At 49.8% G+C, this 19,252-nt stretch overlaps 3 protein-coding genes across 5 annotated transcripts in view; 1 reads left to right on the top strand and 2 right to left on the bottom strand.

The window, feature by feature from the left end:
* Positions 1-3,123, top strand: part of CCNYL1 (cyclin Y like 1) — a 32,712-nt gene extending 29,589 nt beyond the window's left edge. Inside the window, exon 10 of the mRNA XM_056496859.1 lies at positions 1,384-3,123. Coding sequence (XP_056352834.1) covers positions 1,384-1,500 — 117 coding nt within the window. The 3' untranslated portion in view covers positions 1,501-3,123. The remainder of the gene's footprint in view (positions 1-1,383) is intronic.
* A 3,106-nt stretch (positions 3,124-6,229) lies between these two features.
* On the bottom strand, positions 6,230-10,664 carry FZD5 (frizzled class receptor 5). The gene has a single exon (XM_056496858.1). It carries the CDS (start codon positions 10,528-10,530, stop codon positions 8,800-8,802), a length of 1,731 nt encoding a protein of 576 aa, XP_056352833.1. The 5' UTR covers positions 10,531-10,664; the 3' UTR covers positions 6,230-8,799.
* Positions 10,665-11,955: 1,291 nt separating this feature from the next.
* Positions 11,956-19,252, bottom strand: part of PLEKHM3 (pleckstrin homology domain containing M3) — a 92,077-nt gene continuing 84,780 nt past the window's right edge. For all 3 annotated transcript variants that reach the window (XR_008841000.1, XR_008841002.1, XR_008841003.1), the window contains one exon: positions 11,956-13,056. The gene's annotated coding sequence lies outside the window, so the exon portion shown is untranslated. The remainder of the gene's footprint in view (positions 13,057-19,252) is intronic.

Raw genomic sequence — 19,252 nt, 5'->3', positions numbered from 1 at the left:
GACATTTTGGGGTTTAATTCTAAAATGTGATAAATATTTAGACTATTTGCTGAAATTTTTAGTTCTACCTTTCAGTTAGAAGCTCATAAGCAGCTGATAGGAGCCTGTATAAAGCAGTGAATTAGTGAATTCCAGAAACTGAAAACTGATTTACACCATATGGGCAACTGGGGCTAAATATGTCAACACAGGTTGCTGTGTGATTGATGTGCTAGCATTAAAGCAGGATGGAGAGTCTGTCTGGTCTTGCACCAGGAGCTCATGCCGCCAGTGTCTCAAAGAATGCCACTCTTGAGCCAAATGCATGCCTCCAGAAGGTCGGCAGAAATAAATGTAAATAATTATTTTAAAATACACTTAGAACTTTATTCATGCTCAGAGTGCTTTTCACCTTTTGAACTTGCAGAACACTGGGCTGTGCTGAATGGGTGCTGCCTTAAAGGGAAGGTGTAGGCTTGTAGCTGATCACAGGGTTCTGAAAGTTCATCTGGTGATAGGTGGTAAATTATTAATGGAAGTAAATGTTCAGGGCTGAAATTCAGGTCAATTTTTTTATTACAGGTATCCTTATTAATTTCCATTGATAATGCCTGAAGGCTCCAAACAGAAACAGGCTTTGCAGGGGAGGAGACACAGTATTTTTTTGGCAATTGTGTTATTAGGATTTAAAGAATTAGGCTTTTTACTAGTATAGCTAGATAAGCAGGGCAGAGGCAAGCCAATAAATGGATGAAAAAAGCAATTCAACACTAGATTGTCTACACATGCTAATATTTAATTGCTATAATAAAGTACCATGGCTGCCCTCCCTTCTCAGATCATGGAGTGATCCAGAATATGTTAGGAGAGAGGGAGTAGAGAATGTAAAGGCAAAACAGACACCCTAGTAGAAATTAATTTCCTTGGCTTGCTTGCCATGAATAGCCAAGGGTAAGATGCCAAGGGAGCACAGAAACCTTTTCAGTTTGAACCTTTTCTCTCAGAGAAACACCTGTGTGCATTTCTGCACTGTTAAAATAAAATTTTTGTGCTGCTGCACACCAGACCCAGCTACTCACAGTGATTTTCAACATAACTTGCACAACCTTAAGTCTGAAATGGATCCAAGTTTTTCATTAGATAGTGAGACTAGTAAAATAAAGAGGATACTTGCATATGGAAACCACTCACCTTCTTTAGGTTTACCTTTCTGATGCCTGGGGTTCAAGTTGATGTGGGGACAGACCCCATTACTATTTTCCCTCCAGAGTAGTCCTTATTTATTGTCATTCTGGGTAAAAGTCACTGCTGCAGAGCACCTGTTGGTGTTGCCCTTGTAAAACCTCCCCTGGAAGGTTCAGACTTCCCTAATGCGGACATTTCATTTGTGTGTGTGGTGCGCAGGCAATCTCGCGGCTGTGTGAAGACAAATACAAAGACCTGTCCAAAGCTGCTATGAGACGGTCGTTCAGCGCTGATAACTTAGTTGGTATCCGCCGTTCTAATGCCATCCTCTCCTGAGGAGAGGCCGCGGGGCAGCACCAGGAGCCAGCGTCACACGAAGCGCAGGATCCACCTCTCCATGCACACAGGCCACCGGGATGGTGTCTTCCAGCAGGAGCAACGAGGGGAGTCAGCCAAGGGAGCCCAGAGCTTGAGGAACACGCTTGGTGCAAAAGACAAGACCTTTGTCAAATCAACTCTCTCCTCCTTCTCATGTATCCAGAGGTGCAAAAACAAACTTATCTCCTTCTCTCCCCCACAGATGTTTGCTTACTATGTAGGCCTATAGCTGTGAACTCTTGAGGTTTTTAATAATAAGTAGTTTTAAATTTTAGAATTTAAACACTAACCACACGACTATAGTTACAATGTTCTTCCCTCCTCTCCCCTGTCATCCAGAGTCTCACTGCATTTGTATTTCAGGTCAATGCAGTGTTAACAAAAACATGGGACTCTTAAAGTATAAAGCCACTCTGGAGCTGAAAACAGTAGCATAGACTCGTGTTGATGGCTTTTCCCTGGTTTGGCTACTAAAAGCTGCTATTATTGGTGATGTGTTCATACCAAGAAGCTGCCCAGCAGGAAGGAATTCCATCTCTGCACCCACAACTTCACTCCAGTAAAGATTGTCAAAAGACTTTGAATGTTTTGACTGGGGGCAGAGATACGGTTTTATGTATTGTTAAAATGTATAGGGTCCATGCTGCATTTCTTGTGAATTATGGTGCTTCTCTCATTTTCTAATACTTATATTGCTCTGGAAGAGATGTAATCTGTGTATTTCTCTGAGGCATTGAATGAAAAAGTTGGTCTGGAAACATCATCACCATCCCAAACAGTGTAGCAATCCAGTGGTGAATGGCGTGTGTGCAGCACTGCTTCTCTGAGTTCTACTGCAGATCTCTTGTGCTATATACAGTGAGTTCCTAAAGCTGATATTGTGCATCCATCTGGCTCTCCTTGGGTTTCAGTTTCCTGGGAGGAAGTTACATTCATAATGAGACAATAATGAGTTTGAGAATCCTGGACTACCTATCGAGGTAGATGGGAAAAAAATGTGTTCAACTGAGAATTATCAAAAAGCTTTCTATAAACCTTTTTTTTAATTTTTTTTTTCCCAAAGTGAATATTACCTTTGTGCAACTGCTCTAGAGGCTTGGGGTTTGCTCTTTCTGAGACTTTGGAACAGAGCTTACTTTCAAGCTCTGAAACTGAACTCTAAACAGGATAAGTATTACTATAGACTCTTCCTGTTACAAGTCTTTGTAGTATCTTCCCTTCTTGGATCCAGATAGGTTCTAGGCAGTGTCCTAGGAGCAGATCTCCCTCCGATTGACACGGGTTTTGTGCACTTCCTCTTACAGCCAAGGCCCAGAAACTTCCACTGAACCAGTCCATCTGCCTTTGGGAGTGGGGCTGTGTGAGTGCCATCATCAGTGTTGCTGCACTCAGCTGTTCAAACGATGCATACAGCCTTTTGCAGTATGCAAATGTGCCAGCCCCTGGCTCCCAAACCCATGGAACTTGGCACTTCAGGTATTGATCTCAATTCAATATTGAAAATAACACTACATCTTCAGGTGGTTTTCCTTTCTCATGTTTGTATTAAAAGAAAAGCTAATAAACTATATTTTAATTAAAGTTAAAGGTGAAGGGTGTGTTCTGTACAGCTGTTGGATTCCACTGCCCCTCAAAAAAGGAAGAAAACAAACACCTCAAAAAGTGATGGCTGCCCAGATCTTCCCACATGGTCTTTGGATTTAGAACTTGACTCAGGCTGCTCAAATAAACCACTCACTGACAGTTTATTTGCACTGCAATGGTCTTTAAGTAGGGCCAGTTTTTCTGGAGGTGGTTTGATGGTTTTTAAGTCCTGCCTTGAGGAGCACTAAATTAGAAGCTACAAGTGACCAGCTCCTGGATTGACTTGTGACCTAATTGCTAAGGAGCTTTGCTGCCCTCAGCACCACCAGGTGCCTTCAGTGGTGTGGGATGGGTCTGGTGCACTCTGCTGTGGGGCTGCTCCAAAAGCAGCCACTCTGTGAGCTGCTCAGCAGAGACTGCAGGCACTCATTTCCCTTTCTTGCCAGATGAGATGAAGACTCTTCCTGCTCATCTGGATGGCAGGTGAATGACATCTCAAGCTGATGGCTGCTTCTGCAATACATCCTGCAGGAGACACCTGCCATGAACCTGATTTTGCTTTGAACATTACCTGGCTTTAGTTTTACTGTAGCCCAGAGATATTACCAATTTTTATTTTGACCTGTTCAGCAGATACTAAGCAGGCCTGAACTCCAACCCAGCTTCTTAAGAGGAAAAAATAGCAATTCCATTCACCATTCTGGTAGCCCTAAAGGAGTTAGATTCTGGGAAACACAGCTAGTGTATTTCTTAGCTAAACAGGAAAATGTGAAACATACAACTCTCTTTTGAAGTGCTGGGCAGTAATAGTTTTTCAGAAGGAATTGCTTTTAGGTGGTTCTGTTGGACAATGAACTGTGAAGGGGAAATACCCTCCAATTTGCACTACTCTATATGCCGGCAACACTTTCCTCAAAGAGAGAAAAAAAAAAATTACAGTCATGGTCAGAATACTGGAATTACAGAGATTGCTACCTACCTCTTCTCCCAGGGAGCTATAGGATCAGTGTACCTTGTTTTTCTCAATCCAACAGCAGAGTAATATTTAATCTATGTTGAGGTGACCTCTGCCTTCTTTCAGTTCAGGGTAGCACTCCCCATCTGGAAGTAAATGCTGTTTGCAGAGACAATAGCTGTGTTATGGCCCAGCAAGAGTGATGTGAGCACCAGCCCTAGCAGGAGCAGTGTGTGTTAGCAGTCAGCAGGGGCAGGAGGCTGTGGAGGTGTTCTTGGGCTACAAGATGCCCTGGGCTCCAACAGCCCCTTCCCTTTGTGTACAGGGAATGTGTATTTTGTTTCCAAGGAAATTTTATGAGAACTACTTCAGTTTGGGTTTGGCAGTTAAGAGGACAGGCACTTGAGGGATGGAATAAATGTCAAGACCACTGCTCCTGGATAAGAGTATAGGTGTCAAGCATACCCTGAGCAAGCAGAATTGGAGAGAAGAGCCATTGAGGCAAGAGCTTGCACAGGAGGTTGGCAGGAGTGCTCAGGGCAGGGTGAGCTGCTCCGTTCAGAGCTCAGCACTGGGCAGGCTGCAACCCCCATCCTGTCCTGGGATTTCCCACAGCACTGCACTGCAGGACAATGACATAGAACTGGTATTCCATATAGTTACCTGGGAAAACTGTCCTTGCACCAAATAACAGTGAATTACAGGGTGCTGCCAAAGTGACTGTAGTGCCCTTACTAACACTCACCCCTCAATGGACTGGCAAAAGAGCACTTAAATGGCAGAGCACAGGCCTGTTCATTTTAGGATTAGAAAAGTCTCAGTCTGCCTTCACAGACAAGGCATTTTCTAGGTGAAACAACCACTTTGGTTTCTGATCTATGATATTAAAACCTATTTGAAGAGCCACACGGTCCCCATGCCATGGACATTGCCACGCCCTGTGCCCCCAGCCTGAACCTGTGCTGCATTTGCACTGCTCAGCCTCAGGGAAGCCAGTGACTGCCTCAAGGGTGGCTTAAGTTGACCAAGTGTAACCTGGAGAGCACAGGAGCACAAGCACTGGGCCAGCTGTGCAGGATCACAGGTGTGTGTGCTCACGGGAACAGAGTCCTGCAGCTGATTCACATGCTGCCTGCAGGAAAGGCCCTTCCCTTGCTGGGAAACTGGCTTGAGGTAGGCGGTGGATGGCAGTGCTGCCAAACTGCTGTTTACTGAGGAGCTGAGGACACAACAGCTTCCTGGCAGGCAAGAATGACAGCAAGGCTGCCAGCCTGGTGCTGGAGTTACTTCCGGGAGCAGGCAGTGAGTGTCCACAGCTCCTTGAGAAGAACCTGATGCTGAAATGGTTCATGCCCCCTCCACACCCCAAAACTACTGCCTTTCAAACGACAGGATCAGCCCCATGGTGTGTTTTGTCTGTACTTGAGCATGGGGAGCAGATCCCTGCAGAATCAGGTGAGTCAGGCTGTGGGACTGTCAGGTTTATCACTGGGTGCTGGAATGCTGCTTCCAGGTAAGAGATCCTATCTGGTGGGACCTGGTGTGTGCCTACACACCTAGATAGCAGAGTCCTGCCCCATTAGTCACCACGGAGCCAGCCTTAACCCCTTGCTGTCCCTCCCCGAGCGCTCCCCGCGACAGGAGAGGTCGCACAGCAGATGGCAACCCGGCCACCCGAACGGGCCGGCGTGCAGCATCCTGCTGCCTCGGAGCTGTCATCTGCTGGCCTCAGGAGTAAAGGGCACCTCCTCGGGGCCGGATCTCAGCGCGGGGCAAGGGACACGCACTGTGCAAACTGCAGAACGCCAATAAAAGTTGATAGTTAACCCTCTCTTAGCAGCGAGGTGTGACCTTGGCCCGCCAGGGAGCGCACGGTCACGGGCGCAGCCAGCGCAGAGCCGGCGTGGGCAGAGCCTGGCTGCAGCGCCAGCCCAGCCCACGGATGTGCGCCGTGCTCCGTGCCAAGGGCAGCCTGCCTGGCTGCGGGCACATGGAACATGCTATTCCTGTGCCACGCAACTGCAGTTGCCTCACCAGTTCCCCACGATCCCCAGTGATAAGAGCCCTGCATGGCCCTGCAGCACACGCCTCCCCCTCCCCCTGACAGGTAAGCTTTTAAGGTAATAAATACTCTAACAGAAGCAGAAGTAAAGGAAACAACACACAATAAATTTTTTATCATCATAAATAACTAATCTTGATACTTCTCTTTGAATAAAATTTCTTCAGCTTTTCACATAATATAGTACAGTTATTTAAGCAACATTGAACAGCATGGGCAACGGAAGAGGCAAAACCCAACATGTAAATTGGCTACAGCAGACAGGGCACACGGCAACAGCTCCATCCCCCCTCCTGCCACTTGTTGCTGAGAGCCAGGCTCAAACACGAGTTGATTCTATTACCCTACCATTAGATCAAAGCTGAAAATGCTCTTGCGTTTTTCAATAGGCAACGGTTTGTAGCTAATCTTGGATTTCTTTACACAGTCAGTTGCACTTTGGAAAAAACAAAAACAGCAAAATACCACCTTTGACATGGTTTTGTTCATTGTATTGCATGATGTGTGTTTAGCTGTATCTACAAAAGGCACTAGAGAAAGAGAGGAGTCCAGCAAGGTGCGGAATGGAGGAGGTTGGAATCATTTAATGCCCTGGATAACAGCAGAGACTACCACAGTGTCTCTGCACCTGACCTGCCTCACTGCTGAGAACACACCTGTCCCTAACCTGTATCAAAGGTCACTACGGCTTCTGTATGTACAAATTAGGCTATAATACAACTATTTACAGCTTGTAACACAATATGGTGCAATTCTGTCCACAATAAAGTACTCCAGCACACTGGAGGGGGTGAGCCCTATTGCAAGAGTGCAGATGGGTGCAGCTAAACAGCTAAACAGCCCCTGGTGAGCCCTCCATCCTTCACCGCTGTCTCCTCTATCCAGCACACCCCAAAGACACTCATGCAGTACCTTTATCTGGAAATGTGCCACTTGAGCGTTCTCTCACTTCCCAAGTTTTGGTTTTAAAGTGAGGTGAAAACCTCTTTGACTGAAGTGGTTCAAAGAACAACCTCGGATCCTTGCAGTCCTGCAGGAGCAAAGCCAGCAGCTGTTCTCCAGTGCTTGAGCAGCTGGGTCACAGTGCCACGCTTGAAGGAGGGCAAAAAGAACTCCAGTAATGGCTGAGTAGTTACATACATCACCACTGCTTAGGGCAAGGGAAAAAAAAAAAAATTAAAACGCAGGTGCTTTCACAAATGGCCTGAAGCCAGAGGCAGCCAGCCTCATCCCGTGCCACAGCTGGAGCCCCTTGCCCTGGCTGCATTTACTGGCTTTGACAACAAGGCCCCCTCACCATTATTCTACTCACTGAAACCCAGCTGTCACCACTGCTTAATGCCAGGCAATGGTTCTGTCAGTGCTCAACTGCTGTCTGACCCACGGAAGTGAAAAAGGCTTGGGAAGTTGGAGATAAAGAGGTACGAGCGCTGTGCTAAGTTTTCCCAAATTAACTGCTCCTTCTCAAACCTGGTACTCTCTCTGGCAGAGGCATAGCTTTGAAAAAAGCAGCAACAATTGCCGATTGACTGGAAAACCCGGCTGCTGCTCCGGAGAGACAGCCTGCCACCTGGCTGGGGCAGCCCCGTGCTGCCACTGCTCCCTGAAGGCTGCGACCACCCTTTTGGGGCTGGCTGTGCCACATGCCACGGCTGGCAGGCAGGACACAGGACCTGCCTCCCTCGCCCCGGGTAACCCACTCCGGACAAGGAGCAGCACCGACCCTTCCCAGGGCACAGGGCAGCTCAGGAGAGCCCTGCTCCCGGAGCCAGGGCCCCTTGAGCAACCCCTCGGCTCCCCACGGCAGAGCAGGGGGTCGGGGCCACCCAGCCGAGCCCACCGGAGCCGCTCCCGCCCGGCCCTGAGCCCCGACTGGAGGGAGCCGGCTGTGTCTGCCCAGGGCAGAGGGGAGCGCAGGGGATCCCCTGGTCCCTGCCTGCGCTGCAGACAGCTGGGACCCTGTCCCTGGGGCAGATCCTCTCCACGGCCCCTTCCTCCTGCACTGCCACCACCCATGAATCCCCCGGCCCGTGCAGCTCAGTGTGCTGCTGCCTGAGCAGGGCGAGGGGCTGCCTCACACCAGGGCCTCCAGCCTCCTCCTCCTCAGTATGCAGCTGTGCCTGGGGGCTCCGGGGGCACTGACGGCAGTCTCCTGCTCTGCCCAGGGCACCCAGGGAGGCAGCACCCCCTGCCAGCTCTCCCTGACCCACTCTCTGGGCTTTAGTGAGGGGCTCAGTGGCAGGGCCAGCCCCCACCTGGGGTTGGGGGCCACCATCTGCCCTGCCTGCTAAAGCTCTGCCTTTCACCCCAGCACCAGCAAGACCTGCCCAGAGGCTTCTTGTGGGACACGAATCAGTGCTTGAGGCCTCCTGATTGGCCCACAGGCAGCAGCATCCCAGGACCCCAAACAGGATGTGGGACCCCCAATGGGGCATACATGGCAGTGTCTCCCTGTCCATCTGCCCCCACACAGCTGGCAGCACCTCCCCCTGCCCTGCCTGGGGCTGCAGCTGCTCCGTGCCCGTGGTCCCAGGCAGCACCACCACGGTGAGGCTGAAGATGCCAGAGGTGGCCCAGCTGTCACCCCCTCCTCTGTGGCCCAGGGTCTTCGCAACCCTGTCCTCCCTGCGGCTGGGGTCACCGAGGCTCCCTCCGGTCACACATGGGACAGTGGGACCTGCTTGTGGTAGGAGGCCATACTGGGTAGCACCGTCCTGCCCACCAGCGCTGGGCTGGCCTCACCGTACACAGAGGCGCCCGCAGGCTTCCTGGCCCGGCAGCAGCGGGTGCCGAAGCGCCTCCAGGACTCCAGGGTCTTGCCAGACCAGATCCAAACGCCGGAGGTGATCCCCACCACGAGGCACATGAAGTACTTGAGCATGAAGACAGCATAGTCAGGCTTGGGGCGCTGAGGGTCCCCCGGGCAGGAGCAGTTGTGTGCCTGCTCCCAGGCCTCCCGGTTGTGCTGCTCGTAGATGTAGCAGGCAATGACGATGGTGGCAGGCACAGTGTAGAGCACGGTGAAGATGCCGATGCGGATCATCAGCTTCTCCAGCTTGTCAGTTTTGGTGCCGCCCTGCTTGATCACGCTGCGGATGCGAAAGAGCGAGACGAAGCCGGCCAGCAGGAAGAGGCTGCCGGTGAAGAGATAAACCACTAGTGGTGCCAGCACAAAGCCCCGCAGATTCTCCAGGCTCTGGTTGCCCACATAGCAAACCCCGGCCACCGGGTCACCATCCACAGAGCTCAGTGCTAGTACAGCAATGGATTTGGCACTGGGGATGAGCCAGGCAGCCAGGTGGAAGTACTGCGAGTAGCTAGCAATGGCCTCGTTGCCCCACTTCATGCCAGCTGCCAGGAACCAGGTGAGGGACAGGATGACCCACCAGATGGAGCTGGCCATTCCGAAGAAGTAGAGGAGAAGGAAAACCACAGTGCAGAGAGCAGGGCCCGTGGTCTCGTAATGGATGTGGTGGTGCTCCGGGTTGCAAGCCACATTGGCGTGCCCTGCCACCAGGCGCACAATGTAGCCCATGGAGACGAAGAGGTAGCAGGCAGAGAGGAAGATGATGGGGCGCTCGGGGTACTTGAAGCGCTCCATGTCAATGAGGAAGGTGGCCACGGTGGTTGAGGTGGAGAGGAAGCAGAGGATGGACCAGAGGCCGATCCAGAAGGTAGCGAATGTCTTCTCATCCTGGGTGAAGTAGGGCTGGTAGCAGGGGATGGCGCAGTTGAGTACCTTCCCTGTCCTGATGCGGTTGTACAGCGGATGGGACTCCTTGGAGATGGGGACCAGGGGCGCTTTGCACTTGCAAGTCTGACCACAGTCCAGCCCCGAGAGGCGCTGCCCATCGAGTGGCGTCAGGTTTTTGGCCATGTCCTTGGCAGGGCGCGTGGGCTTCCCAAAGAAAGGCGGCAGGGTGGTGGCTTCCGTGTGGTTGTATCCCATGCAAAGCACCTCGGAGTCCCCCAGCACCGGCAGGCGGTCGCAGCTCATCCTCTCGGGCCAGGCAAAGCCGTACTGCTGCATGATAGGCGAGCAGCCGGCCTTGGCCCGCTCGCAGACGGAGCGGCAGGGGGGCAGCGGCTTCGTGTAGTCGGACAGGCAGATGGGGGTGTACATGCTGCAGAGGAAGAAGCGCAGGTCCGGGGAGCACTGGATCTCCACCAGCGGCCAGAACTGGTGCACCTCCAGCCCGGCCTCGTCCTGCGTGTCGTGGTTGAACTGGTTGGGCATGTAGGTGAGGTTGTAGCCGATGCCCTTGCACATCGGCACCGTGATCTCCTGGCACACCAGCGCCTTGGAGGCGGCGCGCCCCGCCGCCGGCAGCCCCAGCAGCAGCGGCAGCCCCAGCAGCAGCGGCACGGGCAGCGCCCGGCCGCCCATCGCCGCCGCGCGTCCTATCGCCGCCGCATGTCCCGGGCACCTGCCGCCTCCGCGCCGGGAGCGGGGCCCGCCGGCAGCGAGAGCGCGATCCCGACCGCCGCTGCCGCCGCCACCTGCGCTCTGGGGCGGGCGGGCGGCCCCGCTCCGCGCCGCGCCCGCGCCCCGCCCCGGGCCCGCCCCGGGGCCGCCCCCGCCGCTCGCCCCGCCCGCCGGGGCTCCCCGCGGCCGCCCCCACGCCGGCACCGAGTCCCGCGGCGGCGGAACGCGGCGCTGCCCCGGCGCGGCGCGCAGAGCGAGCGGCTGCAGCAGCAGAGGGCCGGCCGTGCCCGCGGCGCTGCCGCCGCTGCGCCCCTTCCTCCGCGGGCCCTTCCGCCCCTCTCCGCGGGAAGGGGCCGGCGCCTCGCCCTCTGTGACGGGATTGAGACGAACGGGGGAAACCCTGGGTAGGGGTCCTGCCGGATTTGCCTTGCCCCGGCCATGGCACATCAGCCCGGGCACAAGGGGCACTGTGGCATCCACCGCCGCTGCCTCCCGGCGCTGCCCGAGCCCAAGCTGTCCGGCCGGGCAGCGCTCCCGACTCCCGGAACGCTGAGGCTCGGAGGGAAGGGAAACCGCCCCTGCCCGGGTGCCGGGCTGCGTTACCACATGCCTGCCCCGGACTCCGGCCGCCATCCGCTCCGCCAGCCCCTTTCTTCCCTCCCAGGCGGGTGGCCGGCGCTGGAGCGCAGCGCGAACCAACGAGACCCTGCCAGGGCCACCGAGGGGGTCACGTTCAGCTGCCAGGAATTCCAATCCTCCAGTCCATGCATTCATGAACACCGAAATTGCCAGCCTGATTTTCGAGCGCTTCCCTGAAAGCCCTGAAGCCCACGGCATGTTCGGGGCACACAGGAACAGACCACCTTCAGAAGCCACATTCGGGGGTCGCAGACTGCAGATGCTATGGCAGAGCCTGATTCTGGCCAAGGCAGAAGGGCTCCCAAGCCCTTGCACAGCAGCTGCTCACTCCACCTCAGTGGGTGGAAGGGCAATTTGGATCAGAGTATTTGCATCCAGCCCTGGATCTACTAGTCAAGACATACCCACAGCACATCACAGATACAGACAGCTTGCATTCAAGGCCTGGCACAGGGGAACACCAGCACCCAAAACACCCCTAACTGCACCCAGAGCCCACAAAGCAACGACTCAAAGCATGAATTAGCTCCTGCCTTCCAGAAGTAAAACCTGGCTTGCTTATTGCTCTGAGGCCAGTGGCTGAGCCCACAGGCAGAGCACTGACTGCTGATGAACAAAGTCATCAGCGACTTTAAGGTGAGAGACCTCACGATCACCCCTGAAATCCACATACACCCAGCCAAGGCATGCATATTACTTGGCACTGTCAACTTTGATGCTTAACAACATTTAAAAAAACAAAAAGGGGTGGGGGGGGGGAAGGGAAGAAATCTCACATCCCTATCTATACCTCTTTGCTTTATGCTGGAAGTTTTCCCTGTAATAGAGCTATACAGAAGAAAATTACAAGTCACATATTCCTTTGGAAGACAGTGGCATATCCTTGTAGCAGGAGTCATAACTTTTAATTCTCCCCAACAATGAGTTTCTGTGAACTAGCAGCACAGCAGAAAGCAATCACAGACAGTTTCATTATGGCTGTCAGTTGATTATCCAAATTATAGCTGAGAGCAGAGGGCAGCCTTTTTATTATCATCATTGCTGTACAATTAGAAAATGCTGATGAAGCTTCATAAGAGCAGAAATTCTCTTTTTTGTTGGCATCTTTCATTTTTATAAGCATTCTCTTGGGCAATATCTTAGTTTGATTTGACACACAATGGGGAACGGGTACATAAGTGGGAAGGGTGAAGATAAGAAGGGAGAAATGGGGCAGCTCCTCATTTCAGTTAAATCTATCAACTCTTGCAGCCTGGTTCAGGTTTTGCCACTCCTCCAGATGTATCTAATTCTTAGAGCCTGGCTGTAAATAATGCTGTATTTGCTACACTGGGGACACATAAAATCCAATTAAGACCCAGGTAGACATCTGTTGGCTTGCTCTGTGCTTCTGTTTCCTTTTTGTTTTTTATGAATATGTAGCAGAACAACCAGAGCAGGATTAAATATGGTGTAAGTGCAAGTGCAGTTGATAGGTTTGTTACTCATCTCTTCAGTACAGTATGAGAGTACAGTGCTTTATGTGCATCCATCACTATTAGAAACAGAAGATATGTCTGCACAAAATTTACTGTGTCAAACCCTGAATACCAAAAAGGAAGTGTTTCCTGGCCCTAAGAATATGCTTTTGTAGTTTAAAAACTCTTAAATTATTAAAAATTGCCTTACTTTTATCCATGTGCAGAAGAGTCCACGAGCCTCCACCATGCTAGACAGGTCTGCTCAGGAGTTCATCTAATCCCTGCTCCTGGCTCCAGCCCAGAGGGTACAGGCACAGACTGACAATGCATGTCCTCACAGACAGACCTTCCACCCACTGAGGCATTTTCAGCTGGGATGCAGTGGGTCCTGGTAGAAGCAGAAAGAAAAGGTGATAAGAATTTCTGTATTTGGTCTTTCACTGCTAATTGTCAGTGTACACTGTTTACCTGGACAAATTGCTTTTGTGAAGGATATCACGACTTTTAAAATACTTTAGAAAAGGACTGAGTTTCCTTTGTAAAGACTGGCTATTGCCCTTGCCCTTGTTAGAGGACTCAGCAGAATTTTGCAAAGAGCTTTTCAGTCCAGGCTTTGGGCAGGGACAAAGCCAGAGATCACTGATCTCGCCCTTGGCTTTGCCAGTACCAAAGCAGGGCAGGAACCTCCTGCCCCTCTTGTCATAGGATCAGCACACCACCCCTTGGCCCTCAACCCTTCTTGCTTGAAGCAGCAAATCCTGGTTTTGTGTGCACTGCTGACAAATCTCTAGCTCCCAGGAAGGGAGCAGGGGGGGCCCAGCACAGGTGACTCCAGTCTCTCAGTGCTGGTGGCAGCCTGCCAGTCACCCCAGCTGGAGGCTGTGCTGGCTCAGGCATTGCTCAAATTAGCAGTGACCCTGATACCTAACTGCTTGAGTGAGGGGGTGCTGGAGACCATAAAGTGGTTTGTAGCAGCACCAGACTGTGCCTTACTGCCTGTCAGGAGTGCAGAACAGACATCACTTTTGGCGCCGTGGTGCAGCCCGCAGGCAGCGCCGGCACAGCAGACCCTGTGTGCTGGTACAAAAGGATATCAGTGTTTGCCCCATGCTGAGCCACAGCTGCATGCTGCACCAAGGCAGGTGTGCTTCTGCTTCTACCTGTGCCAAGTGTTTGCCTTCCCACCTGAGAGCTGCAGCTTCAGGCTGCCTGTGCTGCAAACCCCACCACCTACACTGAGCCTGTGGAACAGCACCTGGAGCGGGGGCTCCTAAAAAGACCAAGGTTCTTGCTGCACCACTTTGCAAGCAGGCAGAGCAGAGTGACAATCACTGCCAGCATTTGCAGAGGACCCTGGCACCCAAATCCTACTGAAGTGTAACAGCAGCAGTGGTGAACATTTCTTGTGTGCCCAAATGTATTAAAGGCCTGGGGACAGGAATTCAGATTTAAATCACTTCACTGCTTTTCACCATGCCTTGCTGAAATTCCCTTAAAAATCCTAGCTTACATCAATACAATTTGTTTTTATATACACTTGTGCAATTAGATACATTAACATATTGCAGGAAAACAAAACCATGCCAAACTGCAGCCATATCCAAAAAGTTATATGGAACTTGAAAACTTCTGAGTGAATTAATCCCACACTTGATTTCTAACAGTGACACAACTTTATCAACACCTAACACAAGTGCTACAGTTTGTAAAATGCCACCAGAAGTTCAGGTAAGTAAGACCAAAGTAAAATCAGGAAGAGTGGCTGCACATGAACTAATCTTGCCAAACTCATCACTTATTAACTAATTATACTTGTACATATAGATGCACATAAAATGTATGTAGTAAGTTTTCTTTGGTCTCCCCAGGCACTGGGAACCTTGCCATGAGCCACATTTGGAATACTGAAGGGATGTTCCTATCCTGAGGTGCCACTACCACAGCATGCAGAGGAGCAGGATGGTTGGTGGTGATGAGGATGGGCCTCTGCCTTGCCACAGCCATGGCTGGTCTTCAAATCTCCTTGCTGTTACTCACACAATGCTGAGATAAAGAAGCAGCAGTTAAGTTCCTTACATCAAATTTCTTGGGGGGTATAGTGCAGCCTGAAACATCTGAAACTTTTCAGATATGTAGATTTTGAAAGACATCACGTTACTATGCTTCTTTTCTTTTCTTTTTCTCTCACGGGCCCTTGAAAAGAAAACAGTCCCCATAGTGAAGTTGACATGATAAATTAGTATGGTCCTGGCAAAGCCCTCACTCTTCATTTAGCAAATACTTATTTATGGAGTTTCAATTTGTGGCTTATGTAACAACAGGGTGAGTGACTTTCAAAAAAGCTCCACCACGTATTGACCTGATACAGCCTAATGGGTCCTTCAGAGCAATTAGGATTTATTGTGTTAGCGTCTATTGTGTATAGAGACCATTTTAAAAACCCAGAAACCAGTAATGACTGTTTAAATACAGTGAGATTGTTTCTTAAACTCTTGCTGCTCTATACATTGCAAAGAAGTTACTCCAAATATTTTTCAGAGTTAAATGCTTTGCTCCAGTGGGATTTCCAAGATGGATTATTGTATGGCACATATATTTGTATGTCTATAGCATACAATAGTATGTTCACATTGTAAGTGAACCGAGCTCTCATGAAAGCAGCCTTGAAGCACAGAATTTGAGAATTTTTTTCTCAGCCAAGGGGCCAGTGCTTGCCACTCCAGTGGTCTGAGCAGCTCAGTACTTTTCCTAACTTAGAGAGCAGGGCATTTCCCATGAACCACACAAGTTTTGCCCTGTCTGATCTGAAAGTCCAGCAAAAGTGACCTTAAGAGCCACACAGCTGTGGTTTGCATCACAGCACATCTAACCCTCTACCTGCAGGTGAGGTGGGGCCATCACCACTTCCCTGTGACCTCCTGGGGCCTGGGGGCCAGCATGCAAGAGCACAAGTGTTGGCTTGCGAAGTCCAGTGCAGGTGTGAGAAGCCAAACCCCTGGGCAGGCTCCTCAGCAGGCCTGAAGGAGCACAGCTCTGCAGCCCAGCACAGATCAGTGCTGGCTTACACCAGCTCTGACTGACCACAGAGTAAAACAAACCCCCAGCTCATACATGGAAGCCATTAAGTGCCTCTATGAAACAGTAACAATATAGACTAATTACTGTTTGACTTATCTTCAGACCAATGCTGTTCTGATCAGCATTGAAAATAGTTCTTTCCTTTTCTGCCTTTTTCCTGCCCTCTTCTTTGCTGTGTGAGACCTTCAGGATGAAACTGCTCAAAGCAGTTCTTCTTTTGCAAAATGCTTTCCCTGCCCTGCTTCAGATCACAGCCTTTGGAGACTTGTTTCTATCTGCTTGTTTACACCAAAATTAACATGTTATCTCTTACAGCTGCAGAGACAGAAGTACTAAGCAGTTTTTCCAGCAAAAAGAGGGACAGGTTAGAGAATCCTCTGCCTGAAAAATTTGCAGCAAATATTTCAGAGTTAAGATACAAGTTTGTAATGGCCAGTCCTCTGGAGAATAGTCAGGCAGCCTAGACTGAAGCTGGCTGTAACTTACAATTTCTGTTTTGTGGAAAATTCTGACATTAAAAAACAATGTAAAACACACCAGTTTGTTCCAAACAGGGCAAGTTGCCCATACTTCTGAGCAATCCTGCACCATCAGGAAAAGCTAAAATGTTTCCTCTAAAAACTTGGAGAATTCCTAGAAGCCCCCTGCCCAGGAAGGCCCTCGGAGCAGAGGATGGGGGAGGACCTGGAGTGGGGGACATGGAAATCCTGGAATGAGGGATATTGCTGGCAAACTGGGCAGACTTCAGGCAGGAATCTGCCTGATGAATATTTGTCTCTTAGGTCCTGCCTGATTTTCAGAGAAAGTTGGTCAGTCAAAACAGAAATGTTTCCAAGAAATTTTCTGTCTCTGCTGAACTGGCACTTTACAAAGAAACTGCTCTCAGTGTGAACATCTGCAGTTATGGGTGGTCTCTCCTGGCCTTAAAATTCTACGAATTGGTGCAAGACATATGATAACAACTGTTGCTGTTAAAAGCAACTTCAGCCTGTGCTCACAACAGTTCGAGTTCAGTCTGTCTTTTCCTGAAAATACGGAGTTTATTTAAAATAGGTTTCAAACATCTAAGCCAGTTTGACTGCATTTCTTCACTAACCTCTTAAGATGCTGTGATCAAGAACTTCCAGATGCAGTGATTCTGTACTCTATTGAGGCAACCTTAAGGGATCCTTATTTCCAGAAACTGGACTCCTTTACAACATGCCATACTGCTCACTTAAGATCAGAAGCAATAAAAAATTATGCATTTGAAAGCTTTATCCTTATGTGTACTTATGTACGTTACCCTAGAAGGAGAACATTCACATACAATACACACATGCTGTGTTTTCGTGTTTCTATGAACCAGAAAGTATCAAAGCCAGAGACCTCCTGAAACAATGTCCTCTACCTGACCTTTTAGGCATTCTTGCTAAGATCAGGCACTTCAGATTTTCCCCTATCTGCTTTTGACATCCTTGAAGTGCTTGACACAGAGCTAGAGGAATATTTGGGACTAAGATTTAGTGAGTCGTGTCATTCACATCACATGAATGAAACTATGTTGAAATACAGATTTAAATCCCTGCATAATCAACATTTATTGGACACAATAAAAAGAGCTAGAAACAGATGAAAAGGCAATTAGCACTAACTAGAACTATACACATTTTGATTACTTCCTTCTGCAAGTCATTCACGTCATAATATAATACACAGGTCAAAGTGATTTTGGAAAGGATGTTGCTAGCAACCTTCCCATTCAGGTATTAGTCAGATGTGAAGGATTAACAAATGCAAGTGACCCTTACGTGCTGTACTGGAATGGAAACAGGGAGCAGAGTCTGCAGCAGCCAGAATGGTCTTTTTCCAGCTCAAGGCTAAGTGGTTGATTTCCCAGCTCTCTGTGGCCATAAGGGCAGGGGCTAATGTTAGCAGATTTGGAGCAAAGCAGGAAATTTGCTAGGCAAAAGAAGGAATTAATTCTCTAAATCCTGTACTTCACTGCCATGTACAGCAACATTGAGCATGCAATTATGTTATCCTGCTTGGGATATGACCTGGTAATGCAAGAAACTGCTCCAAAATATTCCACAAGTGCTAGCACAGAGTCGCCAAAAATACTGATGACAAGGTTGTGTAGTCCTCTTACAGGCTTTTTTCTACCAAACAGACACAATCAAACTGATTTTGTATAAGCAATAAGCTGGCACAAAAGGTAGCACAATTGCTGCAAAGATGGGGCTCACACAGATCAGCATCTTCCTTATGGCACGGAAACACTGAAGTAGCTTGGTTCAGCTTTTTGTTCAGAAAAGTCTGAACAGGGGAATTCATGCTGGATATGTATTTCCCTTATGCTGGTGAATTAACTGTCCCACTATTTAGGACAAAGGAGAACCTGAGCCCTTCTCCATGTCTCCCACAGACTGGCACTGCCAGACCCCAACCATCATACCATCACAAGGCAGACAGGATTCTACTGGGCACACTCATAGAAATTCCTGTGCAAGCTTCCACCTGTGCCAGGTGCTGAATATACCTGCAGTTCAGACTCCTCTTGGGCTCAGCAGACACAAAAAACAGGGGAAAGGAAAGGTAATTATCCTTGTTCTTGCAGACACAAAAGACCTGTGGTTTGTCACTATGGCCAGAGAGAGCTGTGAAATCAACCCCACAGTCCTAAGCTAGAAAAAGACCATTCTGGCTCCTGCTGCAGATGCTGTTCCCTGTCTCTGTGCCACTAGAGCACATGAGACTGACAGCCTCTGGCTCTCTGCTTCAGGGGGGCAAGGCTGCACCTTCCTTCAGTCAGGGCCAGACTTGCTGTCCCTGAAGACAAAATCCATCCCTCTGGTAGACAAGCAGTCTGGAGGGAAACAAGGCAGATTCCTTCCCTGGGCCAGCCAGGCTGCATCCTGACAGGACTAAACATCCCTCTTTGGGGGAGGAAGGGATAGAGCAAGGTGAGAAGACAGTGTAATCCTTTCAGCTGAGACTTTGCCAAGGATGTTGCTAATTAGCTGAGAGAGGATGTACTGGGGGTGGTGAGAGACAGACACGTTCTGTGTTGTGAGACAGTGCCTTCAACTAGCTCTATCTGTGAGACACTGTGAGCTCCCTGATTGTGTTTGTATTGCAGGAACCATCCCAGCAACACCAGCTGAGCCCTTGATGCCTGCTGTGCTGCCCACAGCCTCACATGAAACCCTTGATGGGATTCCAGATGGACAAAAAGTCTTGGTTGTAAATCTTATTTTCACTGTTCTAATACAACCAAACTATTTTCACATACAGAGTGGCTGTGGCTTCCACAGAAGTCTTCCAAAGACTGGTATTGGAGCAGCACCTGTATTTCCTAGGCTTGCTTGGATATCTAGGAGATAGGAGAGTACTAGAGGAAACAGGGAGACATTTTCAATCTCTACCAGCAGTGAGATGATGGTCCAGAATTGTGTGTATGTGTTTCATATGCTGCAGTTTGGAAACATTTCCAGCTGAGACTACTAAATTTGTTTGTCTGGTCT

The sequence above is a fragment of the Oenanthe melanoleuca genome, chromosome 7 (genome assembly GCF_029582105.1).
Source record: "Oenanthe melanoleuca isolate GR-GAL-2019-014 chromosome 7, OMel1.0, whole genome shotgun sequence".
NCBI lineage: Eukaryota > Metazoa > Chordata > Aves > Passeriformes > Muscicapidae > Oenanthe > Oenanthe melanoleuca.
This window is presented reverse-complemented; position numbering and strand designations above follow the sequence as displayed.

Bases quoted from the DNA above. Each gene is read 5' to 3' on its own strand.
- FZD5 (XM_056496858.1), bottom strand. From the start codon at position 10,530: ATGGGCGGCCGGGCGCTGCCCGTGCCGCTGCTGCTGGGGCTGCCGCTG.